This window comes from Eleutherodactylus coqui, chromosome 3 (assembly GCF_035609145.1).
Source record: "Eleutherodactylus coqui strain aEleCoq1 chromosome 3, aEleCoq1.hap1, whole genome shotgun sequence".
NCBI lineage: Eukaryota > Metazoa > Chordata > Amphibia > Anura > Eleutherodactylidae > Eleutherodactylus > Eleutherodactylus coqui.
Window position 1 is genome coordinate 142,066,854 of NC_089839.1, and position 27,505 is coordinate 142,094,358.

The following is a 27,505-nucleotide window of genomic DNA, read 5'->3' on the forward strand; positions in this document are numbered from 1 at the left end:
CAGTTTTGGCCAGTCATTGTTGTTTAAACATTTTACTGAAGCCTTTGTAATGGGAGACAACCAACAACTTAAACTGTGTGTGTAGTTTATGCCCAATGATTCGCCACTGTATTGGCGTTGTGTTTTTAATAACTTTATTCGTAAACTTCTGTCTCTAGTTTGGTATGAAGATAGTTCATTCAAACAATCCAGCGTACAATTTGTTGGTGAATCCAAGATTATGTGCTTTAGTCACTGGTGACTCCATAGACCACAGAGCTACAAATGAACATACGTTCTTGCAACTTGTTAAAGCAAAATGCCTAACTTTTGGGGCCTTTCATTTCTCCTTTATTCATATTACACCTTGAAGCTGACAGCAGGAAATAAGTTTACCTTAACTCCCCAAAGTCCTGTTAAAATTGGAAAAACCGTCCCAAAAATGCCCCCCTTTTTTATTGTAGATTTTGAATGTCTCATGTAAATGTATTTGCTCTATTATCTTAAATGCATTTTTAACACCTTTGTGACATAACTAATTTTAGCCTCAAGAGCTACTAAATCGTATCCCCTTTTGTGTATTTATTTTATGTCAATGAAGCCGTATGACATGTTGTATTTTGCAGGGAGAGTTATAGTTTTTATAGGAACCAATTTCTGGTAAATTATAATGTACTGAATAACAATTTTTTTGCAGGGGGGGGGGGAATGGGAAGAAGCTATTTCACCAGTTATTTATTTACTTATGTATTTGTTTTTTGAGATTTTTATTTTTATGGTATTCACAGTGAGGTATAAAAGGTCCCCTTAATTACACGAGTTATACTATTATGACTAAAGCAAATTTATAGAGGCTTTGTGTTTTTATCACTTTTGTGCAATAGAAACAATCTAAAAAAAATATGTGGCGCCACACTATTTCTGGACAAGCATTTTTCTTTTTCTTTCGACAGAGCTGTATCAGGCCTGTTTTTTTTTTTTTTTTGTGAGACAACTAGTATTGGTGTATATGTATATGTGTATATATAATATACATATAATCCTGTGTAAGAGAAGCAATATAATCAGAAAATGGCTACTTTGTAGATTATATATTTTTTTCATTTGTTTTTTTTTTTTGTTCTTGATGTAATATTTTATAGCACAGGCTATTATAAATGGGGCAATATCAATAATGTGTAGGGGTTTTTAATCTTTTAATATTTAAAGCCTTGTAAGGGGGGGGGGGGGGGTAAAAAGACCATTTTTTAATCTAATTAAGAAAAGTAAACTTTTAGATGGGTCAGCAATGACTGCGGCATCTGTGGGATTAAACGGTGTGAAGGAGTGATTAGATGAGTAAATCATTTCATTCTCTAGGGGAAAAAAACCCATATATGCTCTCTGATTGATGGGAGGCGGAGGTGGTGTAGATGATAACATGAACAAAATTACATGTCACCCCCTCTTCTGTGACAGCAAAAATGCAGAAGAATCACAGATCTTTTATGTTGCTGATGGTTTCCCCACCCCCCTATTGCAGAAAAAACAGTTTGTCCAAAACTACAGAGGGGTTAATGTCACCAAGACGCAATGAAGTAATATTATATCTGTTTAGAAATGAGCTGCATAAGGGTGGTTTCACACACAATGGTTTTTGGAAGAAAGGTACTGCGGTTTTGATGAGCCAAAGCCAAAAGTGGATCCAGCAGGAAGTATCATAAGACCTTCCTTTTCACATTTCTCAAATCCTTTTCAGTCCACTTCTGGTTTTAGCTAAAAATATCACACGTGTGTGTTGTAATTTTTTTTCTTTCCCATAAAGCTTATGTTTTTTCAAAGGCACAAAAAAAAACCTTACATTGCCTGAACAAATTGGTACAAGTAGATTAATTTTCAAAGGAAATAAAACTGAAATCTATGCAGCAATTGTTTTGGTCTCTCCTAATATTTTTGTCCACACTGCTAGCTAAGTAAATTGCTGCATATATTTAGTTGAAAATACACCATTTCTGCAGGATATGCATAGCGATGATGTCATTTTTCCAATATTACATGCTGTTTGGCACTCTACTTGATGTACATAGCCTTTAAAGACAGTGAATAACTTTTTGTTCTCTTTGCTTTACAAAAATGTGTGTTTGGAAATTAAGATTTTTTTTTTGTAACGTTTTTTTTTGATTAAACATTTCTGATTTGATTTCTTTTGCATTGTTTTCTAAGTCACTCCACACTGGAGGACTGAAATGTTGTTGAATTCAGAGTAAACTGATGGGTTGTTTCCCAGCTCCTTCCCTAGCCGCCGCCTCTGTTCGCCGAGCAGAGAAAACTACTATTACAGAGAAGCTCTTATCTTTCCACAACCTTTAAGTAGTCGTCATGTAAACCAGTGTTTCCCAACTCCAGTCCCCAGGGACAACAGGTCATGTTTTCAGGATTTCCTCAGTGTTGCACAGGTGATGTAATTATTGCCGGTGCCTCAGACATTGCCACAGGTGTTCTTACCATAGAATATCCTGAAAACATGACCTGTTGGAGGTCCCTGGGGACTGAAGTTGAGAAACCCTGATGTAGTCGTACATATTTAATAGTTTGAGCTCACATTCTGTCTATAATGATTTTTTCTTTCTCTCTGCAGAGAATGGATCTTGGAGAATGTTTGAAAGTACATGACTTGGCATTAAGAGCAGATTATGAGATTGCATCTAAGCAGCAAGATTTCTTCTTTGAACTTGATGTAAGTTTTTGTTTTTTGTTAATTTAACAAATTCTGAATATTTTGTCCATATTGGTTTTTAGACAGCAGTGAATGGTTTACCTTTTACTTTCCACTGATTATAATGAGAAACAGGTAAGCAAATTATTACATGCTGGTCAGCTAGAAAATTCCCCTTGCATGGGGTGCAATGAAGAAGAAAGATTTACCTTTTAGATGGGTTTTTTATGGATTTACAAAAGGCAGGGAGCATATAAAGGTGGAAAAGAAAAAAGTCATACTTTTGAATGGCCTCCCTTTTCCAGTGCCACTGGTTCAATCCTGCAAGAGGCTTGTGCCATTCATCACCCAAATGACCACTTGCCAATCACTGGTATCGACAGCAGCAACATAACATTCATGTGCAGATGCCTGCTGAGATCAGTGGATAGCGAGCGATTAACGGCATGTCACCACTGCAGGGACCAGAGCAGAGTTGGACAACTGAAGTCACTGAATAGGTAAAACAAAATATATAATTTTTTTTTTCTTCGGAAACCCTGTTGAAGACTGCCATACAATGTTTTTATGATGGCCACTCAGGTGACTATTTCTAATGTGTTTTTGCAGCATTGCAGAAGAGTGATTGCATAGATGAGCACCCTCTGTCACATGAACTGCCAGTCCCCAAGAAGATAGTTTGTGTGTTATGGCAGCACAGGGCCTGGGGAAGGCAGCCTGGGCTGCCATGTACACTCTTTGTTGGGGGGGGGGGGGAATGCACTCCTAGAAGAAGTTGTCGCTTTGTTGCAGAACTCGGCATGCAGTTACGTCTCAAGCAGATATGCAAATGATGAGATTTGTGGTATGATTAGATGAATGGCCACCTGAGGCCCTAAAAGTGGTTCCACCCCCTTGGCCTATAAAAGGCTGTCAGAGGCTCCTTGTGTGTATTGACCTCTTCCTCAGCTTTTGTAGACCTTGTGGACCACTAGACGCCTCTACGATGCAGAGAAGAGATTTCACCCTTTTACCAAAGTCTGAGAGGGGCGCATTATTGGAATGTGAGCAGCTTGATGGTCGTATCGATGAATTGTCCCCCACCTGGGACGTTCGGTGTTGGGACCAGTGGATGTATATGGGCACGTAGGATGACTGGACTCGGGATGCCCGCGACAGACCACCAGTAGAGAAGATCATTCCGCGCCCATAGAGAACAATAGGGCTCTAGCTCGCACAATATGCAGTAAAATAGAACATGCTGCGTTTTTTACGAGCATATCATCTGCAATAAAAAAAAAAATCTAAGTGTGAATGGGTCAATGAAAATCGGTGAATTTTTATTGATTCTCTTCATCGCGTATTACAGAATCATGCAGAGATATATGCATGTTAGAGAAGGGTCCCCTGCTCAAGACCCTCACGCTGTTCCGTAAAAGCGGCACCCATCCTGGCAGACCAACTGTAATAGGATGTCCATTCATGTGAATGGCCATCTTGTAGTACTACTTTTCTCCTGCAGCAAGCAGGAAATGTCAGGCTAGCTGCGGCTTGCTCTGGCAAGATTAGGCAGGGGTTTCGAGAGCTGGATCGCCCTGAGCAAGCATGCATCTTAACAACATGGCTGTAAAGGGGTTGAGCATGGTGTCTGATCTGCAGGCAGCAAGTTGTAGAGCAGGAGGAGCCAAGAAGATTGATTTTATATAGGTTTTAGGAAAAGATTCAGTGTAACTTGTATTTTGAAAGGTGGTCCCATCTGGGCCAAACATGGCTACTGTGGAAACACTGCTAGAAATGAGAAGTCAGGAAAACAAAGCCGAGTGAGGCTAGGCAACAATGCTTTGCTTCATTCCCCTTGTGTTCTGTGGAAATTATGTACATTTTGTAATATGCTTTCTTGGCTGTTCTCTGATCCCGGCCACAATATACAGCCACGTCAAGGTGGAATAAAACCAGTACCTATTGGACTTTTTTGACATATCCTGTGAAGGTGCCATAAAAGTTTCAGATGGGAATTCCTCTTTAATTCCCTGCTTTTTGTATGCTCTTGAGTCCATTGGGTAATTCTATTCAGTGATGAGCTATAATAAAAAAAGAAAGTGCTCCATAATGTAGGAAACATTCACACTGAAAATTGATATAATTGAATATAGTACAGCTTTCACCAGATCTGGTTTCGTTGATGGCTGCACGTGTGAAAGCCAATAGGCAGCTGCAGCCACTCGGGTGGTAATGGACCCGCCAACCTCAGACCGCATCAAAAAGCACAGTTAAGGAGACATGAATGGTGCTGCACCAAAAGGAACCAGATCCATATTGAAGTAGTAATTTATCATCGTGACCCGTTTCTGTGCCGAATCGGAGCTTTCATCAGAACACTACAGAGCAGATAAGGGATGGGATATTTAACACAAAAAGACACGGGAGGTCCTTGAGCGTTGGACGCCATTAAGTGGAACATATGTCATCCATTTATATAAGTAGTATTGAGCCCATTCATAGAATGAACACAAAGAAACAAGGTAGCTACTATATACAATACAAGAATATATTAAAAAGATGCAAAAAAATCAAATCAAAAGGAACTAATGAGAGGAAACAAGAAAATGCATTGCTATCACAAACTAAAAAAAAAAAACTTGTCATATCAATTGGTAATTAATTTCTATTAGCCATAAAATAATTTAATAAACAAATCTATTACCAGAATACATTCTATGAACAAAGACAATAGATTCAAAAATAAAATCACACATTCAAATAATTCATAGCAATGAACCCCTTAGTGATGTTGCCTGTTTCCGCCTTAAAGGGATTGTCCCGCGGCAGCAAGTGGGTCTATACAGTTCTGTATGGCCATATTAATGCACTTTGTAATGTACATTGTGCATTAATTATGAGCCATACAGAAGTTATAAAAAGTTTTTCACTTACCTGTTCCGTTGCTGGCGTCCTCGTTTCCATGGAGCCGACTAATTTTCGCCGTCTAATGGCCAAATTAGCCGCGCTTGCGCAGTCCCGGTCTTCTTCTTCTTTTTTCAATGGGGCTGCTCGTGCTGGATGCCGACTCCGTGTAGCTCCGCCCCGTCACGTGCCGATTCCAGCCAATCAGGAGGCTGGAATCGGCAATGGACCACACAGAAGCCCTGCGGTCCACCGAGTGAGAAGATCCCCGCGGCCATCTTCATCAGGTAAGTAAGAAGTCACCGGAGCGCGGGGATTCAGGTAACCGCTCTCCGGTGCTCTTTTTTAACCCCTGCATCGGGGTTGTCTCGCGGCGAACGGGGGGGGGGTTGAAAAAAAAAAAACCCCCGTTTCGGCACGGGACAACCCCTTTAATGACCAACTCATTTTCTTTATTGTTGCATTCGAGGAGCCATAACTTTTTCATTTTTCTGTTTGCACAGCCGTATGAGGGTTTGTTTTTGGCCAGACAAATTATATTTTTAATGGCATCATTTTAGGGCACATATAATGTACTGTAACTTTTTCTTATTTTCTTTTTTTTGTAAATTCTGCCATTTTGTTTTTTGGATTTCATTTTTACAATGTTCAATGTGCAAAGTAAATGTGATAACCTTGTTCTGTGGGTCAGCACAATTCCAGTGACACCAAGTTTATATGGTGTTTTTTGGTCTTTTAGTACACAAACACTTCTTAAAATTTTTTAAAAATATATTTGCTTTTGTGTCGCTACATAATCAGTTAGAAAATTTTTATTTTTCCATCGACAGAGCTGTACTAGGGTTTGTTTTATGCGGGATGAACTCTTGATTTCATTTATCCAATTTTTTGGAACATATAATCTTTTGACAGCTTTTTATTCCATCTTTTTTCTCGAAATAAAGACCAGTACTGCCATGCTCCAAGTATTTTATCGTTCTTGGTTAAAAACAGAGTAAGAATAAGTAGACTCGTCCGGTGTTGGGTAGCCTGTCTGTACGCCAGGCTCCCACACTACGTGTCTGGGTGTGCCTACAGTGAGAACTGCTACACGCACTTAATCCTTGTACTGTTCAGGAAGAGCGTCACCGGAATAACCCAAGGTACAAGACCTCGGTCATAAATATGAAATAAATGTAAAAACATTTCCTGCGCTGCAAATTGGTGCCAGTAGCATTTTTTAAGTAAAGCAGGTTACTTCAGAGGAGAGAGCAAGCCAGCTGGTTGACTTAACTATCCAACTATGCTTTTATAAGAAGAATTTTCCAGGCGGACACTGGGCGAAACTTCATTTCGAGACTTTTATTTTATATGCAAGTCAATATAAAATAAACATAATGAAGGAGGTTGAGAAAGTACAACATGTTTCGGAGGTCAAAAGCCTCGTTTTTTCAAGTACCATAGGGTAGTAAGTCATAGTATCATGGAAGGGACCTCCAGGGTCATCTGGTCCAACCACCTGCTCAGTGCAGGATTCACTAAATCATCGCAGACAGATATTTGTCCAGCCTTTGTTTGAACACTTCCATTTAGGAGAACTCGCCACCTCCTGTGGTAACCTGTTCCACTCATTCATCACCTTCACTGTTAGAAAGTTTTTTTTCTAATATCTAATTTGTGTCTCCTCCCTTTCAGTTTCATCCCATTGCATCGAGTCTTTCCTTGTGCAAATGAGAATAGGGCTGATCCCTCTGCACTGTGACAACCCTTCAGATATTTGTAGACAGCTATTAAGTCTCCTCCTCAGCCTTCTTTTTTGCAAGCTAAACATTCCCCGATCTTTTAACCATGATTTCCAGACCACTAACCATCTTTGTAACTCTTATCTGAACTTGCTTCAGTTTGTCTATGTCTTTTATTAAAGTTGGGTGCCTAGAACTGGACACAGTATTCCAGATGAGGTCTGACTAAGGAAGTGTAGAAGGGGATAATTACCTCACATTATCTAGACTCTATGCTTCTCTTAATACATCCCAGAATTGTGTTTGCCTTTTTGGCTACTGCATCACACTGTTGACTTATGTTCAGTCTATGATCTATTAGTATACCCAAGTCTTTTTCACATGTGCTGCTGCTTAGCCCAATCCCTCCCATTCTGTAGGTGCTTCTTTTTAAAATTTTTCTTGCCCAGATGTAGGACTTTGCATTTCTCCTTGTTAAATACCATACTGTTTATCCCCGCCCACTGTTCAAGCTTTTATAGATATTTTTGAATACTCTCTCTCTTCCAAAGTGTTAGCTATCCCACCTAGTTTTGTCTCGTCGGCAAATTTGATCAGTTTCCCATCAAGGGTACGCTACTTGATACATTCTTCGACTGGATGTGCAGCCATTTATGACCACTCTTTGAGTACGATCACTCAGCCAGTTGTGAATCCACCTAACAGTTACCTTGTCAATCCCATATTTAGTCTTTTTTTTTTTCAATAAGTATGGTTTAATACACTTCGTCAGATGGTTTACTAAAGTCAAGATATACTATATCCACCGCATTTCCCTGATCAACCCCGTCAGTGATTCTGTCATAGAAGGAAATTAGATTCGTCTGGCTTGACTTGTTTGTTAAAAACCCCATGCTGGCTCTGGTTAATTACTCCATTCTCATCCAAGTCATCTTGCATACATGCTGTTTCATAATTAGTTCAAAGATCTTTCCCAGTAAGATATAGAGTTAAGGCCTATTTACACAGAGCGATAATCGCTCAAAAGTGATTGTTTGAGCGATAATTGTGTCAAAACGCGCAGCTATCATGCACTTTTTGTGCACTGCTAGTTGAGCATTAAATTCAAGCCAGCCTAAAAATCATCCTGCGGTCTTATCAGGACCGCACGCTGAGTTCTCTGTGGTTAGTGCTGAAAGCATTGTTTCAGCTATTTAACCAATCGGAGAACAAAGGAGCTGAATGCGGATAAGAGCCCTCCAGCTAATAACTGCATTCAGCTAAAGGCTTCATTTGCATATTAATAAGCTATTAAGTAGCTGAGTAACTACTTAATAATTTATGCAAAATGATTGCTCAAAGCTGTCACTCAAACTGTCGTTTGAGCGATTTTTGAGCAATCATCGCTTCGTGTAAATGGCCCTTTACTCCTCCTCCTCCTCCTCCTCCTCCTCCTAGCGGCCCCATCACAGCTGGATATAGTTGCCTTACTACTACCACTCCTAGCAGACGCTTCACAGCTGGAGATAGTTGCTCTACTACTACTCGTAGAGGACACATCACAGCTGGAGATAAGGGACACTTTACTGCTAGCGGCCACATCACAGCTGGAGATGGTCACACTACTACTGCTAGCGGCCACATCACAGCTGGAGATAGGGGACACTTAACTACTACTAATGGCCACACCACAGCTGGAGATAGTTACTCTACTACTACTACTACTCCTAGTAGCCACAGCACAACTGGAGATAGTTACTATACTACTCCTAGCAGCCACAACCCAGCTAGAGACAGTGATACTTTCTACTAAAAAGAACTCTGTATGCTTATAGCGAACCCCAGTGGAGTGGGTGACCCCCTGCTGACCACAATCATATTGACACCAGTGCCCTGCCAGTGGGGGAGCCGTAAAACCTCTAAAATAAGCTGCAAATCCAATATACCAATATCAAAGCAGCTGCGTGAATTCGCTCACGAACAACCTGATGATGTTAGTCACACACCCTCTGACCCAATGAAACAACCACCCTTAGTGTCGGGCTCTAGCCCACCTTTGCCTACTGACTTGGAGCCTACACTACGGTAAGTTACGGCCCAACTGTTGGATGCCATTAAATGCTTAACTACTTCATTAACAGGCAAAATTGAGGAAGTTAAAATTGACGTGGGCCTCCTGCGACAGGATATGCAAAACCTTTAGGGAGTGGGTTGGAAAGGCTGAGGCCCACATCTCTCAGGTGGAAGATACCCTAACTCCAATACCAGATAAATTGACCGAACTGGAGAAGATGGCCGGTCTATGGTCTCAACAGGATGATGACCTTGAGAACAGACTGAAAAGAATTAATCTTCGAATTTTAGGTCTGCCAGGGCAGGCTGAGGGGTGGCTGAAAGACCTTCTTTCAGAGGCAGACTTCTTTCCATCCTTTGCCATTAAACAGGCACATAAAGTTTCATCTCGGCCCCTACCTGCGTGAGCCCCGCCATGGCCGATGCTAGCAAGGATAGAAACGCCGCCCTACAAGCTGCTAGACATGAAGGGATGCTTAAATTCAACAACACCACTGTCTCCGTCTTTCCCGATTTCTCGGCCACTCTTCAAAAAAAAAGGGCATCCTTTGTCAACGTCAAGCGCCGGCTGCGAGAAGCTGCTTTGCAGTATCCCATGATGTATCCTGCCCACCTGCGTGTCATACATGGCGACCGCACCATCTTCTTTATACCTGCAGAGGCTGAGACCTGGTTAGAGCGACTCCCAAGATTGCCCAGTTGTTGACCTGGAACCCCAGGAGTTCGAGTTTAAATTGAAGAACTGGTAACCTAAGTGTTGCGACCCTGTTAAGAGTCTGCCCTCTCTATCTGGTGTTTACTCCCCTCATTACTTGCCACATATAATGCGGCCTATGAGAGGGGAGCTCTCCCTCCATCCTTTTACGAAGCAACAATAGTACTTATTCTAAGACCGGATAAAGATCCCCCTAGACTGTGGTTTCTACAGGCCGATTTCCCTACTTAATACGGATTACAAACTTCTGACTAAAATGCAGGCTAACCGTCTCAATACCATAATACTGGACTTAATCCACCCGGATCAAACAGGGTTTATGCCCGGGAAATCCACCAGAGATACTTTACGGAGGGCATAAGTGGTGACGCAGGGTGGGGCGTCCGACGGAGAGAACTTGGCTTTGGCCTCCTTAGATGTGGCGAAGGCATTTGATTCAATTGAATGGTCCTTTCTTTTTCAGATTGTACAGAAATCTGGTTTCGATGAGACCCCCCCCCCCCCCAGCAGCTGTTTCCATTAATGGGTCTTGCTCTCCCGGTTTCCAACTACATAGAGGAACTAGACAGGGGTGTCACCTATTCCCCCATACTATTTGCTCTGGCCATTGAGCCGCTAGCTATGATGCTACAAGAAACCCAGCTATACAGGGGTGTCGCGGTGGGGAACAGGGAAAATTGGATGGCTTTATATGCCGAAGATCTCTTGCTTTTCTAGGCGGACCCTAAAGCAACCCTCCCCCCACATGATAAATCTCATAAATATATTTGTTGATTTTTTTTCTGGCCTTCAAATCAACTGGGATTAATCAGCCCTGATGGCTCTTTCTGGTGGGAGTCGTTTGGGAGATATCGACTCTCTGCGGCCTCCAGATCTCCAATCAGTTTAAATACTTGGGGGATACAGATAACCAATGATGTGGGAAGGTCTCTAGAGCTAAATGTATACCGCTTAATAGATCCATGCAAGTCTAAGTTTAAAATATGCGGCTGATAGTAATACCGAAGTGCCTATATATTATGCAGCATGTGTCGGTACATATCCCGACTCGATTTTCTAAATTCATGCAGTCCCTGATGTCTTTCGTTGTATGGTGAAATTCCCGCCCCAAACAACGAATCTTAACGCTTCAGAGGCTGAAACAGGATGCAGGTGCTGCCCTGCCAGATTTGTTCCTTTACTACGTGGCCAGTCAGCTAATTCACTTAAGAAAAAAAGCTGGCTAACTGATGACCCCTCCCCAACTCTGAGGCACATCTGGTACATTACCTAAAAATCCCTAGACCGTGGTCCCTGCTGGAATCTCCTTCTATTCTAACAAAGTGTTACCAATTCATAGGTTAGCCTCTCAAGTCTGGCGGCAGGCCAGGTCAATTGGACGTTTAATGAACATAATAGCTGACACTCTTCTTTGGTGTAATCCTGGGCTCCCGGAAGTGCTCCGATTGGAGGACGCCCAGGTTTGGGAACAATATGACATACGGACCCTGGCAGACCTCTATCGACAGAACACCCTGTCCTCATTTGAGCAGTTATAGAATAAATATGAGCTGCTCCCGCTCCCATTCCCATTTCTATAGATTTCTCCAGGTTAGACACTCGTTGCAGGTGCTGTTCCCACCACCCAGACCTACTATTTCTCATTACTCCTTAATAGGTATCCTTTGTTCTCCGAGCCTTATATCGGCACTGTACTCCCACCTTATCTCAATACGAGCCTCTCGAGATATACCCTCTGCCCTATTAAAATGGAGAACCCTGATACCGACACTAACCGAGGATACGTTCCAAGAGCTTTTGGAATCTTCTCTATATGTATCCCCTGCAGCCAATAATAAAATGATCCAGCTATATATAGGGTACCAGTGTTATCTCACTCCAGCAGGATTGTATAAAATACAAATCTACAAACTGCATTAGGTGTTCTTGCGAGTATTTCGATTTTTGGTATATGCGGAAGTGCCCCATTAATGAAAGTTTTTGGGAAGGTCACAGGTTTCCTCTCTGAACTTGTGGGAGCCCCTGTTCCACCGAGCCCAGAGATTTTCCTATTTGGAATAGTAGGTGAAGAAAGCTGGCAACACCATATTAAAATTTTTCTGAGTGAATCATTGTTCCTTGCTAGAAAAACGATTGCACTGCGGCGGATGGATCGTAAGAAGCGCTCACTCTCAATGTGGAGAAAGCTGGTCAATTTGGTGGTGCCATATAATAATATAGTCTACAAGGGACGTAAGTGTCTTGGGAAATTTGATAAAGTGTGGGGACTATGGTGTGGTTTTTTTGTTGTTTTTTTTGTCCCCCCCCCCTCGCTTTATATTCTCCACAATTAATGTCTTCATCTATTCTGGAGCTTAGGCGTACTCCCTAGTGAATACACGTTCTGGAACGGGACCTGTGGCCTCTAGGATTTGGCTTGTGTAGCTGATCAGATTTTAAAGAATGAATTTTTGTTTCTGATGTGTAAGGGTGACTGAACTTCCCTATCAATCTAATTATACAGTGATATGTATTATTTCAGTGCTGCACCCGTCTGACTATGTTCCTTATGCTACTCTATTTTCAATGAAACGAGTTAAAAAAAAAAAAAAAAAACTTTCCCGGAATAAAAGTCAGGCTCACAGGCCTGTAGTTTCCTGGGTTCACCTTCTTCCCTTTTTTTGAAGATGCTGACAACATCTGTTCTCCAGGAATTTTCAAAGATTATGGCGACTGGTTCAGCTATTACCTCCGCTGCTTCCTTTAGTATCCTAGGATGCCATTCACCTGGACCTTGAGACTTGAATTCATTTACGTTAGCTAAGTGTTCCCTCACCATCTCTCTGCTTTATAGATAGCCAGCATTCTTTTATTCCCCCAATAGCACAGGGAAGATCAGTGGATGTTCCATCTACTTTCTGAGAGAAAACGGATACAAAATAGGAATTTAAAAGTTTGGCCTTCTCGACATCATTCTTAACCAATTCGGCATTTTCATTCTGTAAGCATCTTTGACTTTTCATTTGCTTTTGGCATACCCCCCAAATCCTTTTTTCTTGATTTTGGCCTCTTTTGCAAGCTTCAATTCATTATTAACTTTAGCTTTTCTGACACAGCCCAACAGTTTATATAAACCCTCCAGTACACAGCTATTTATTGAATATGAGGGAGGGAGTGGGTGGAACATGTTCAATTGGTGCGTTTTTGTTTTTTTTTGTTTGTTTGTTTTTTTCCCCCTGAATCAAGATAGCTGAATCCTTGGATCCCTGAATCAGGTCACATGAGACCGAAAGAAGATGGCTTCCATTGAGGATCACGTGGCGGCGGGTTGGAAGAAAATGGCTGCTGCCAGCGATTGTGCATACAGATACCACGGGGCTGGTAATTGACGTGACGGCAAATTTTCGAAATTTCCCTCATTCAAGAGCTCGCTGGGCAGGCGAGTGAGATCTAGCTGAAGTGATCCAAAGCCCCTGTTTCCTGCTAGCGGGTACATGAACCCCCCAAGGAACAGAGGGGATGTTTTTGCGCACCTTACAAATAAAGTTGTGAGTGTTCAACACAATGTATATTGGTCTCATGGCTTAAGTATTATCCAGTAAAGCATAATAAATGAAATATAAGGTAATATACATGTACAAGTACATACAAAGGAATATACTCCTATGTATAGTGCTGTAAAGTCATTTAACCCCTTAGTGACAGCCCTATCGTAAAACTACGTCCTGCTGTTGCAGGACGTGTATGGAGGGAGGTAGCGGCGCTATCTCCCCCCATACAGCGCGGGCATCAGCTGTTTATTACAGCTGACACCCGCGGGCAATAGCTGCGCTCGGCCGTTCGCGGCTATTAACCCTTTAAATGCCCCGAACGCTGTTCGGGGGTCCCCCGCGGTGAGATCGGGGGAGCCGTGCAGGTGTCATGGCAGCCGGGGGCCTAATGAATGGCCCCAGGGCTGCCTTAGCAGACTGCCTATCAAGCCATCCACACAGGGTGGCTTGAAAGACTGCCTGTAAAAAAGCAGTATGACATAATGCTATAGCATTACGTCATACTGCAGGAGCGATCAAAGCATCGCATGTTAAAGTCCCCCAGGGGGACTTCAAAGTAATGTAAAAAAAAATCTATAAAGTTTTTTTTTTTAATTGTTAAAAAAAAGTTATAAAAGTTTAAATCACCCCCCTTTTGCCATATCCATTATTAAAAAATCTAAATCATAAAATAAAAATATGTATTTGATATCGCCACGTCCGTAAAAGTCCGATCTATCAAAGTAGTGCATTATTTTTCCCGCACGGTGAACGTCGTCTGAAAAAAAAATAAAGAGCGCCAGAAATACACTTTTTTAGTTATCCTGTCTCCCAGAAAAAACGCAATAAAAAGCGATCAAAAAGTCGTATGTATTCCAAATTGATACTATCGGAAACTTCAGCACATCCCGCAAAAAATGAGCTCTTGTTCAACTACGTCGACGGAAAAATAAAAAAGGTATTGTGCGCACAAAATGACCGCAGAAAATAATTGAAAAAAATTAAATATCTTAAAAAAAATAAATAAATAAAAGTACTACAGCAAAAAATACTATACAAGTTTGATATCGTAGCAATCGTACTGACCCATAGAATAAAAATATCAGGTCGTTTTTGTTGCAATTTGTGTGCTGTAGAAACAGGACGCACCGAAAGATGGTGGAATGTCGTTTTTTTTCCATTTCTCTCCGCTAAGAATTTTTTAAAAGTTTTTCAGTAAATTATATGGTACAATAAATAGTGCCATTGAAAAATACAACTCATCCCGCAAAAAACGAGCCCTTAGGGCCCCTACCCACTGGCGTTGCCGATTTTCGTGCGTGAAAAACGCGTTTTCCGCGGCTTTTTCGCGGCGTTTTTCATTAATTTCCATTGACAATCATGGGTGCATTAAGAGAAAAATAAGGAGACCTATGCAACTGACAGTTCCTATGTTAAAAATTGCAACGGACCGGAAAAAAAACCCCCAATGGACAAGAACACATTCTATACTAATTGCTCTTCAGAAAAAACGCAATTTAGCATCGCAGGAAAAAAAACGCCAGTGGGTAGGCGCCCTAATACAGCGACTTCGAGTGATAAATAAAGGAGCTACGATTTTTTAAAAGGGAGTAGGAAAAAACAAAAATGGAAAAAAGCTCCGTCACTAAGGGGTTAAAAGTAAATAAAAACAGAATATTAGGAACCTATAGAACAATACATAAAAGTAAAAAGGAGGAGGGGAAATTACATCAGAAAAAATTAAATTGATGAATCATGGGTGTTGCGGCAAAAATATATGGCCGTCTAGGGAAAGCGGAGTGTACCTTGTGAATGACGTCATATGACCCATGCTACGGCGATGGCCTGATGAGGGACAGCAGACTGTACCCTGTGACTGAAGTCCAGGTGACCCGTGCAGTAGGGCTGCCCACACCTAGAGTTCAGTACGTCATATGACGTCATTCACAAGGTACACTCCGCTTTCCCTAGACGGCCATATATTTTTGCCGCAACATTTTTGGTGGAGAATGCGGGCATCTTTATTTATAGTCCCCTTACAATGGGGTGTCGCAACATCATTGGACAATTAACTATGCAGTTTATTGGTTAGTTTCCAATCCAACATTTGTCATAGGTCAACTTAACCCTTCTTCGTGTCCATTGGCTACATCTCATTAATACAAGAAATATCATAGTTCTTTGTACAATTCTCAATCTGACCTCTGATTGGTTACTTCTCAGACATTTCATGGCATTCACTGGATGCATTCTAATCCTTCATTTGCATACCTTCCAGAATCTTCCAAGTCAGCAGTGAATAACCTCTTGACGGAGTGCTGAGGGGCCCAAGTAGCTCAAAGTTCTTATCTTATCAACACATATGTATTCCCTGTACTTTAGCAAAGCATGTGGTCGGCCATTTTGTGTAGTCCTTTTCATATGACTCTGGCGTAATTTTAAATATTACTTATATACTCGCATCTACATACATATAGGCACACAAAGATACACGTGCACATATATATATATATATATATATATATATATATATATATATACACACACACACATACACATGTACATATACACATATCCACATATTTCAAGTTTATGAACATTATTCTCTAGTCTTAGTGTGAGGCGTCAACCCCTCCCTTAGTATCTTGATATTCCTAGGGCCCCTTCAGCTAACACGTGGAAGCTTCTTGATATTCTTATCTCATCCAGACATATGTCCCTAGTTTGTGAAGTAACTTCTCCTGGTATATTTCAATGGTGTCTCTCATTGTGCATTTTAAATTCATATAATTATTATAATACCTTACAATCAAATAATTTCCATTACATGGGGGTAAATGGATGAAAAATGAATGATTGCAGTAATGAGGGATAAGTATTAGAGATCATGATGAATCATATAAATAAGAGTATTTTAAAGTAGAACATTTCTAATCCCGTATAAAATATTAGGTGGATATATAAAAATAAAATAAACCTAAATATTCATACAGTCATTCCCACTTAAGAAGTTTGATTTGCTTGGTCTCCTGAAAAATGTCCTGAGAGAGAGAACTTTTATTAGGCAGAGTCCATTTTAAGACCTTTTTAATGGTAATACATAAAATATACTACTTAAGCAGGAAATGACAAAAACATTGCCATTGAAGGAGACAATATTTGATTGGTTAAAGTGTCTTTAAACCACTGCAATAAACAGCACATGAAATATTCAATATAAGGATCTAAAACACTGCAGACACTACAGAAGTGACAGCCCTGTACCCAGTTTAGTCTTTCTTTAGCGTGGTTTGTCTTCCTTTTATTTTCAAACAAATTCACTGTGTAGTTCTCCAGTGCCCACAGGCTTCTGATTTGGGGGTACAGACGTTAACGTAAACTATGTAGTGACCTGAAGTATGGCACTACAGGAAAGCACTTGGCTCCAAGTTAAAATCCACTGTCCTAACTGCTTTTCCTTGAGAGGAGGTGGTGATGCTAGTGAGAGTTAATTAGGATAAGAGTTACAAGGGGAGTTCGTTAAAGATTTTCCCTAACCCACTTCTTGTGGATTGAGAGCAACGAAACCTGGCACAGTTATTAGTCCTTCTCTACATGGTTGCCACCTAGGGGGACACACTTCTCCCATGCAATTGTAAACACCTCACTCAGAAGTCAACAGGCTGCTCCAAAGGCCACATTGTTACTTCTGAAATCAGTCTCCTCATCTGGAAAATGATTGCCCTTCAAAAATGACTTAGTCCAATGGTGTGAGGTCAGGTGAATAAGGGAGATTTTCATATCTGCAGCAGCTTGCTTACGTCTGGGCGACATGTGAGTTGTCTTGCAGAAGGCCGACATCTTTGGTGAGCATGCCATGTTTATTGGTTTTAATGGCCTCCCGCAATTTCCGCAGCAGTGAAGCATAGGAAATCCATCAAGACTACTCTGTGATGGTTCCAAAACACTGTGAGAATGACTTTGCCCGCCAAGGGTTAGGCACGTGCCTTCTTTGGAGGTGGTGAGTCCGGATGCTTCCATTGCATCAACTTGACTTTAGTTTCCGGATCTTAGTGATGGACCCAGCTTTTATCCTGTGTGATCAGTCTGTTGCAAAAGTCTTTCTGGTTTCCATGGCACATAGTTAAAAGCTGGGGAGGATTCCACTCGTTCCTGCTTCTGGAAAGTTGTGAGCAGCCGCGGAACCCAGCGAGCCGATACCTTATGCATATGAAGATGGTCTTTGATGATTTTTTTATTTTTTTTGTAACAGACACCACACTAATCTTGACATTTTGGGCTAGGTCGCGAATGCTTACGCTGCAATTTTGCAAAGTGGCAGCCTCCACTTGCTGGATGGTATGTTCATCGATAGCAGTGTGGGGTCGCCCTGAAATTGAAGCAGTTTCCACCGAAGTCCGACCACATTTGAATTGACTATGCCAGTTGTTGACTACATCATATAATGGGGAATCCTCCCTATAAACCTCTTTCGTCTCATTGAATGTCTCCCTTGATGTGCGGCCTTTCAAGTAAAAGAACCTGATGACTACTGTGTATCCCACGGGGTCCATTATCAGACCTTGCACCACTTCAGCACCTGTAAAGAAAGTCTGATATCAGTTCAGAGTTGCAGATTGGCACGTAACCTATAGAGACTTATATCATTACACGTGCATTTTTAGCATCCTGAGATAAATAGAAGTGGGACAGTGGAAATCTTTAACACCTTACTGCTGTAGTATGCATATTTACAGCATTGGAGTATGTATGAAGGGAGACCGCGGGGCAATCTCCCTCCATACAACGCAGGCACCAGTTGTTTCTTACAACCGACAACCGGAGGCAACAGCTCCGATAAACCGCGCGGCTGATTGGAGCTGTTAATCCTTTAAATGCCGCTGGCAATTCTAACAGTGGCATTTAAATCCCCTGAGCGATGTTCGGGGGTCCACCCTTCTTCGCCCTCACCCTTTCCGCAATGAGATCTCAGGGAGCCATGCGGGTGTCGTGGCAGCCGGGGTCTTCTGAAAGAGATCCCGGGCTGTCTTGGCAGAATGCCTGTCAAGCCATGGCCGTGGGGTGGCTTGATGGAATGTCTGCCCGATTGCAGTATGATTAAATGCTGTGTCATTATATCATACTACAGAAGTGATCAAAGAATTGCAAGTTGTTGTCCCTTCTGGGGACTAGGGGGGGGAAAAATTTTAAAAATGAGATTAATAAAGTTTTACTAATTATTAAAAAAAAGTAAGTTAAAAAAAAAAACCTTTGCCATATTTATAATAGAATCTAAATAATAAAACAAAAATACATATTTGGTATTGCTGTGTCCATAAGTCTGATCTATCAAAGTAATGCATTATGAAAGTCAGAATTTTTTTTTAAAAAATACCAAAAAAATTTTGGTCACCTTGTGTCCAGGAAAAAATGCAATAAAAAGCAATCAGAAATTCACATGTATACCCAAATGTTACCAACGCAACGAGTATGTCCTGCAAAAAATGAGCCCTCACACAACTATGTCGACGGAAAAATAAAGTTGTTGCGCTCAGAAGATGGCGACAGAAAACAATTTAAATTTACATTTTTTTTATATATTTAAAACATGTAGTACAGCAAAAAAAAACCTATAAAAGTTTGATATCTTGGTAATCGTACTGATCCATAGAATAAAATCAGGTCATTTGTGTTGCAGTTTGTGCGTCATAGAGATGCACCGAAAGATTGTGGTCTTTTTTTTTTTCTTTTCATTTTACTCCATTTAGAATTTTCAAAACTTTTCAGTACATCATATGGTACATTGAATGGTACCATTGAAAAAACAAGCCCTCCTACAGCGACGCCGATGGATAAATAAAGGAGTTATGTTTTGTTTGTTTTTTTTAGGTTGGGGGGGCATGTCCTTAAGGGGTTAATGAACGCCACTTGTAAGTTAGTGTAATCGCAGCACTTCAGGGCAAAAGGTTGAGGGCCTGGGAGAATGCTAGTTACTTGCCAACAGGACTTTCTGCTCCCATTGGTTCACCTGGCCTAGAAGGTGAAAGAAGCTCCTGGATTGGTCAAGGGGTTCTGTAAATATAAAACAAAGCATGTGTTGCTGTAATTATGGATTGCATTGGTAAAAAAATGATCTAAAACCTTTTATATGGGAAAATGTTCCACCAAAGAACCCTAACATTTTTCTATTTTTCTTCAGCTGTACTGTGAGTTTTTTCTTTAGTTTTTTTTGCGGTATGAATTGCACTTTTTAATGGTAGTTTGTTGATCCATGTGACGTTTTTGATCACTTTCTATTCCACATTTTTGTAAGGCAAGATTAGCCTTTTTCGCCATCTGTGTGTTTGTTTTTTATGACTAGCACTGTGCGGTTTAAATAATGTGATAACTTTATTCTTTTGGTCATCATGAACGCAGCAATATCACTTGTGTATAAAGTTGTTTTTTGTGTTTGTGTGTCTTGTAGACCTTTTTGTAAACTCTTTATTTTTGTCACACTAGGGGACTTTATGTCGGCATATTTTATCATTCCTCTAATACACAACTATACTTTAGTATAGCCGTGCATTGGAAAGCGTATGCAGCTCAGAGGCTCAGCCTCATAGGCCACTGTAGCTTGCAGACCCAGGGGCTATATTCAAGCCTCTGGGTGCCATAGCAACCCATCAGGACCCTGCAATCGCATCTTGGGGGCCCATTGGTTGAGTAGCAGAGCTCCTCCCCCCCCCCCCCCCCCCCTCACTCGGTCAGCCTTTTACATGCCTGTCCAGCATGCAAAAGGTTAAACAGCGGTGATCTGTAGTTTCTAAGGTCCCCGCTGTTAAAGTAAGTGCTAAGCCATCACCTACACTTTTTGGCATGGGAGACCTGCTCCTTGCTTCTGATGCAGCCGCCGTCAAAAGATGGGGCGTCAGAATAAACCCCTTAACGTCCACCGTCAAAAGGCATATAGGGGTTCGCTAAGGGTTTAAATTCATATAAAGTATTAATAAAGGCAAACAAATTTTTATATAGAATAGCAAGTGCACCAATCATACATTATTGTGGTCGCTAACTGATTCGAACTGCTTGGCACACCTGAAAAGCATCCAGAGTAACTATGGTACACTATACAATCCACAGTTATAGAAACAGACAGTAAGTATATCACCTATAAGAAGCAAGAAAAACAACACTATTGGCTGTCCGAGCAAACCCTCAGAAAAGCTGATAAAAGAAGAGCAGCAAAGACAAAGTTCGGCAACTAAATGCCGATTTTCAGCGAGCAGCAAGGAAAGATAAGGAAATGGACTGGAATGAGCCTTGAAGCAGAAGCCATGAAAGGCCATATGCGAGACCTATTCCTATAGGTCACGATGGCCCAAAAACTTTTCTTGGCACGCAACAGCAGAACCAAAGGCAAAAATGGGAAGGAACTGAGTGACCAACAGAGTATGAAGGGTATAGAAAAGGTATCCAGCAGCACTACCGATTTACCGTACAATATGGGGAAGCTTTTGGGGTTAGCCGTCTGAATCCTGACTCCAAAAGGAATTCCAAATACGTGTAGGCAATAAAAAGTTTTTGCAAGCAGCACACGAGAATCTTTCTAGTATAAAATTACATCCCTGGACGCTTCTTTATTATGTCCATTAAAAGAAGCCCACGTATTGGATGGCAGCTGTATGTTTGTTTGTTTACTGGCTTGGTTTTCAATTCCCAATCGTTTTAAAGACTTGTTTTAAAGTGTCTGACATTGATTTGAAGGAATGCTGCGATCCAATAGGTATTTTGTCTTCTGGATTTGCATATTTTTCTGCGGAGCATGCATGGCCTTATAGGCCTCCTCACTCACCTCCTCAAGGAGAGAGGATACCCCTCCCATCCTTGACCCGCATCTCTAAGCCTCTCGCTATCCAAGCCAGAATGCTACTGCACACTGATGAGGGGCACAAACCCTGAAACAGCTGTCTGTGTATGACATTCTGGCTTGGTTTTCAGTTCCCAATCATTGTTATAAAGACAGCAATCCCACATGTATTGAGGCACAATAAGTATTTGCAGCCATTAGCACTCTTGGCTGCCATTTGGTTCTTCTACATGACAACATTTTGTGGCTGTATTATTCCCTACAAACAATACTTCTGCAATGAGGCTGGTTTTATATGATTTTTATAACTCCAACACAACATAACCTCTGTATGGGGGGCAAATATATGCAGGCTTCTATACATACTGTATTATGGCTCCATAGAACTTGGAGATTGTAAAGACCTATAATTTGGTTGTGTATATGAGCCTTTAGGGTGCTCAAAAATATGCTAATTATCCATCCAAGATTTTGACCAAATTCCCTTATATCAAGAGAAATGGAGGCAGTGATACAAGTTTTTGATGGACCTTTAATTTTTCTATATGATGATGATTAAAGATTTTTCCAATGATTCTAAAACCATATCTACCCTAACAGGCAATGGACCACTTGAAGTCCTTCATCGCAGACTGTGACCGACAAACAGACGTTGCAAAAAAAAGTCTGGCTGATTCTCAGAAGGAAATAAGTGCAGAAGTGGCTGCCAAAGTAAGGCATTTAACCTTTTTACATTTGTGTGTTTTAAAAAAAACTTGAAAGGGTTGTCTAGTGGCTAACTTTTTTTTTGTTTTATTTAAAAAGTCACTGATCACTGTAAAACTAATAAACTAATCTATACTCACCGGTTGCATCCCCTTACTCAGTTCCCCTTTTGCTCAATCCTGATTTCTGGTAGTGTGGTCAAGTTTTGCCTAAGTGTGTGACTGCTGCTGACAATCACTGGCCTCAGCAGCACCACTAATTTATTTATTTTTTTTAATCCAAATTGTTGTTTTTTTTCCCCACATATATCATACATATGCAAATAAACAATCAGCAAGTAGCAATACATAGTAAGAATCAGTTTTGTGTTTGCATAAGTAATACTGGTTGCCTTACATGTAGTTTAAGATTAAGGAAATCTTACATCTGGAATATCAAAACAGTTAAACTTTTAAACTAAAACAAGTGTTGTTTAGTTAGAAAGCGCAGCCATAACTTCCAAGCACCACTAACTTTGAGGCATTACTTGGCCATTTTCGTTAATAAGTTGACAGCATGTGACCATGCTGCCTTGGCACTACTGGTGAGTACAGACTGGCTTGTTACTATCCCAGCACCCAGTGATTTAAAAAGAAAAGAAAGAGAGAATACAAAGCAGACCTTTCTCCCACTGTCCCATCTCCACTTACTCAATATTACTGGCAGCCACACAAGCCCATCTTCTTCCCCAAAATAACTCTGCCAACCTTTACAGAGTGATGATCGCAGTTTCACTAGGTGCTCACACAGGTATCCTCTAAGATCTGCAGAGATCTCTGCTCAATGCAAGCTTTGGAGAATGGACGTGCCATATAATAAGCTTTTTGTTACTTGACATTTACACATTTGTGCTGAGGGAGAGGTGAAGCAATCCCGGTGGTGGTTTTTGCTCGGCTAGGATGTCCGTGGTATATTTGTAGGTCAATGTGCGTGTAAGGAGGTGGTGCCAGCTAGTCGAAACCTGTATGTAACAGGTCATGCAAAGTAGACGAACCCTGGGAAGTGCTGCAAATTCAGCACTCTATCAGCAAAGAAGCTCCTGCTTCCTGGCGCCATTAATTCCCCTATTGCAGAAAGAGTATAACAAACACTCTGTTTAACCCAGTGTAGGTGGGACATACAAGTATTATATAAGAACCACAGCCAGAGGGAACCTGAACCTTCGTTCCCTTAATGACATCCCAAGCAGAGAAAAAGAACCCCATGGCAGAATACAATGGTGCAGAAATAAATTTCAAAAAACTTTATTCCTCCATCTTTTAAAAATGCAATGTTTCGATCAAAAAGTATGATCATTGTCAAGCCTTCATAGCAAACCTAGCATGCCCATATTAATATATACAAAACAGGAAAAACACTCTAACCAATCGAATTAAGACTGATACATGTGTATTCAATCATACCCAAATCACCCCATATGTAGACAATATAAAAACATCAAGAACGTACCCCTAGTTGCCCGTTTCCTGGTAGGAAGAGGAACCGCAACACTCTATAGGGTAAAGCGCGTGGGGATTCAAAGCTTAATAATCTTAAAGCCCTTAACTCAAGCGTCATCAATATAGGTGCTTTACCAACATTTTCAGCATCACATGATATTAATTTTCTGATTAGTTAGTGTGTTTTTTCTGTTTTGTATATATTGATATTGGCATGGTGTGTTTGCTATGAACGCTTGACAAAGATCGTACTTGTTTTTTTTAATTAAAGTATTTTTTATTAAACTTTTTCACCTTTTGCATATTTTAAAACATTTTTTTTAACAAATCTTTGGTTTCCCCTCCCTCCCTCCCCCTCCCCCTCTCACCCACCCCCTTCCCCTCACCCCCCTCCCTCCCCCATCCCCCCTAAGATCTCTCTCTCAACGTTCTGTTCTTTGGGTAAACTGTCTCTGAATGAACACAGTGTTGTGTCGTAAACAATAATAACAGTTCATGTAACGTATATTTGTTTTCTTCTTTGGTCTTCGTGTTGCTTATCTTCTTGCTGTTTTCTTTTATTGATTCAGGGTTAGATTTTTTGTTGCATTCGAGGGGGGGTCATATTTCTTTTGCCCGTTGCCCGGTCTCTCTCTCTCCAATCCCTCCTTTCTTAACTTTTCCCTATTACTCCTTACCACTTTATTTTATTGTATATCGAGTCTGTAATTTGTTCTACATTTCCCAATAAACTTTATATATATCCATTACATACGTTGTTATGTCTTAGTAAATCCCCGGTTTACTGGTGCCTCCCCACACGGCTCACCACTCCCTATGTATTTGATCCAACATTACTGCTCTGGGCGTGTATCCATCTCAGCCATATGTCCTGATATTTTTGACTGGTCTTACGCTTAGTGTAAATACTCCTTTCCCACGGTAAAATTTGGTTGACCTTATTTTTGAATTCTCCCAGCGTGGGTGGTTCTTCGTCCAACCAGCGCTGGGCTATTGTTTTTCTGGCTATATACAATAGTCTGGCTACTGCTAGTTTTTCATGATCATCTAATGTTAGATCCTGTATGTATCCCAGAATGCACACGTATGGTGTAAAGTCCATACGTATGCCAAATGCCGCGTTAATTGCATTTCTTATTCCCATCCAATATCTGTGCAATTTCGGACATCGCCATAGCATGTGGATTAGGTCCGCCGTGTGGGTTTTGCACCTTACACATATCGGGGAGGTTCTCATTCCTATATTGTGTAAGAAGGCCGGGGTGCGGTACACTCTGTGTATTAGAAATATTTGTGAGACTCTGTGTGATTCGCTCAGAGATAGCTTGGGTGTCATTTGTAGGATTTCCTCCCAGTGCGACTCCTCAATGGGCCCTATGTCTGCCTCCCATTTTGCTCTTGTTGATAACGGGTTGTGTGCATTGACCGTGTCCTGTATATGGGAATATAGTACAGATATTTTCCCCGCTGTGGTGGTGGCTTTTCCTATTATGTCCGCTACTATATTTATTGCCATTGTTATTTCCGCCGTGTTTTTTTCCGTTTGTATAGCGTGTCTAAGTTGCAGATATTTGTAAAAGTCACTATTGGGGATGTCGTGGTTTTGCCTTAACTGCTCGAAGGTTTTTAGTTCCCCCCCCTCCAGTATCTGATCCATTCTCCTAACTCCCCTGTCTTTCCACCCTTGGAATCCTTTTAGCTTGTTGATTTCTGGCAGGTGCGGGTTATTCCATATGGGGGTATGTTGTGTGCAGTTTTTTATATCAAGCATGTTTCTGGTCTTCCACCATATTTTATGTATCAATAATAGCGTGGGGGCACTTTGACCGTTTTTTTTTAAACGCTCCACGTTCCAGGGTTTCAAACAAATGTGATCCGTTAAAGAGATTTTTAAGGATTCTGAAACTAGCGTCGTGTGTTTCTTCTGTCTCCCATCCCCTGAGATGTTGCAGCTGGGAGGCCATGAAGTACGAGAACGGATTGGGCAAGGCTAATCCTCCCTTTTCTTTTGAATTGTATAGCAGTTCTAATTTTATCCTAGGTGTCTTCCCTCCCCATATGAGTTCTCTAAACAGTCCCTTGGCCTTGTGGAAAAATTTTTGTGTTATCCAGTGTGGGGAGTTGTGTATTAGATACAGTAATTGGGGCATCCATATCATTTTTATAAGATTCACTCTTCCTATGATTGTCATGGGTAGTTTTTTCCATATGTGAAGTTTTTGTTTCCATTTTTCCATAAGTGGTTCCAGGTTTATTTTCCCGTACTCACTGACCTCTTTCGTAATTTTAACTCCCAGATATTTAATTGTTGGGGTGCATTTCAGGGTTAATTCTCTGTTGGCAACTTGCATGTCTGGGGTGTCTATTGATAGTATTTCGGATTTGGTCCAATTGATAGCGAGTCCTGAGAAGGCTCCAAATTCTTTTATTGTTTGCATCGTGGTTTCTAAAGATTTTTCCCTGTCCCCTAAAAATAATAACATGTCGTCTGCATACAAAGCGATTTTCTCCTCCATGTTTCCTCTTATGAATCCCACTATTTCCTGGTGTGACCGAATTTTGCATGCTAGGGGTTCTATTGCAAGTGCAAACAGGAGTGGCGATAGTGGGCATCCCTGCCTTGTCCCTCTATGTAGTGGGAATGTTTCTGATGACCCCCCGTTGATGGACACATCCGCCTCCGCTCTAGCATATAGGAGTTTTACTCGTCTCACAAATATTGGGCCACAGCCCATTTTTTCTAGTACCTTCCACAGGTATTGCCACTCAACGCTATCAAACGCCTTGGCCGCGTCCAGTGAGCATATGATTCTGTCTCCGGTATTATCTACGGGTATTTGTAGGTTTAGAAATACTCTACGGATGTTCGTTGCCGTTGATCTTGCTGGTATAAACCCACTCTGGTCTGGATGCACCAAGGTGGATGCCACTTGTGATAGCCGCTTGGCTAAAACTTTTGCTATAATTTTGACATCCGCGTTTAACAGCGATATCGGCCTATACGAGTCCATCAACAGGGGGTCCTTTTCTGGTTTTAACAGAATTATTATTTTTGCTTTTCGCATTGTTTGTGGTAGTTCCCCTTCCTTTTCCGCCCCCGCCCATGTCTCCAGGAGTTGTGGTAATAAAGTGTCTGCATGTTGTTTGTAAAATTCTATTGGGAAACCATCCTCCCCTGGGGCCTTGTTATTTTGCATATCTTTTACTGCCTCTTGCATCTCCTCCAAGTCTATTGGTGCATCTAGAAACTCTCTCTGTTCCTCCGTCAATTTATGTGTTCTTATATCCGCCAAGTATTCCTCGATTTGTTCTACCGTTTTTTCCAGTTTCGAGGAATACAGAGAGGAGTAAAATTCCCGTGCAATCTCTCTTATGGATGTTGCGTCCCTGACTATCTCGCCTTGTGCGTCTTTTAGTTCAATGATGTATGTGGGGCTAGTTTGTGCTCGGGCTATAACTGCCAGCATATGTCCTGTTTTTTCTCCCTCCTCATAATATGTCTGTTTCCTGAACCCATTTTTAGTGGCTGCCGTTTCTAGGACGTATTTATTAAGGGCCTCTTGGGCCTGTTTCCATAGGTTGAGTGTTGTTATAGTTTTCTCTTTTATGTAATTTTCTTCTGATTCTTTTAGTTTGTCTCGTATTTTTTGCCCTCTTTCTCTATGTCCCTTTTTTGCCTGTGTGATTTGCTGTATGTATACCCCCCTCATATATGCCTTCATGGCCTCCCAGCAAATCGTCATACTTGTGGTATCCTTATTTAATATGAAGTATTCCTCTAGTGTTTTTTTCACGTTTTCCTTGTTTAATATGTTTAGCCAGTGCGAGTTCAGATTCCATCTCTTTTGGGAATGACTCACAGTGTTACTGTGCTGTATGTCCAGACGTAGGATGGAGTGGTCAGAAACAACTCTTGGTAGATATTCTATCGAGGTTATAT

The 27,505-nt window shown here is 41.1% G+C and overlaps 1 protein-coding gene across 2 annotated transcripts in view; it reads left to right on the plus strand.

Moving 5' to 3' along the window:
• The window catches only part of LUC7L2 (LUC7 like 2, pre-mRNA splicing factor), a 78,335-nt gene that overhangs the window by 17,507 nt on the left and 33,323 nt on the right, over window positions 1-27,505 (plus strand). For both annotated transcript variants that reach the window (XM_066596205.1, XM_066596204.1), the window contains 2 exons: window positions 2,597-2,695; window positions 21,983-22,093. In XM_066596205.1, the coding sequence (XP_066452302.1) occupies window positions 2,597-2,695; window positions 21,983-22,093 (210 nt within the window). The remainder of the gene's footprint in view (window positions 1-2,596; window positions 2,696-21,982; window positions 22,094-27,505) is intronic.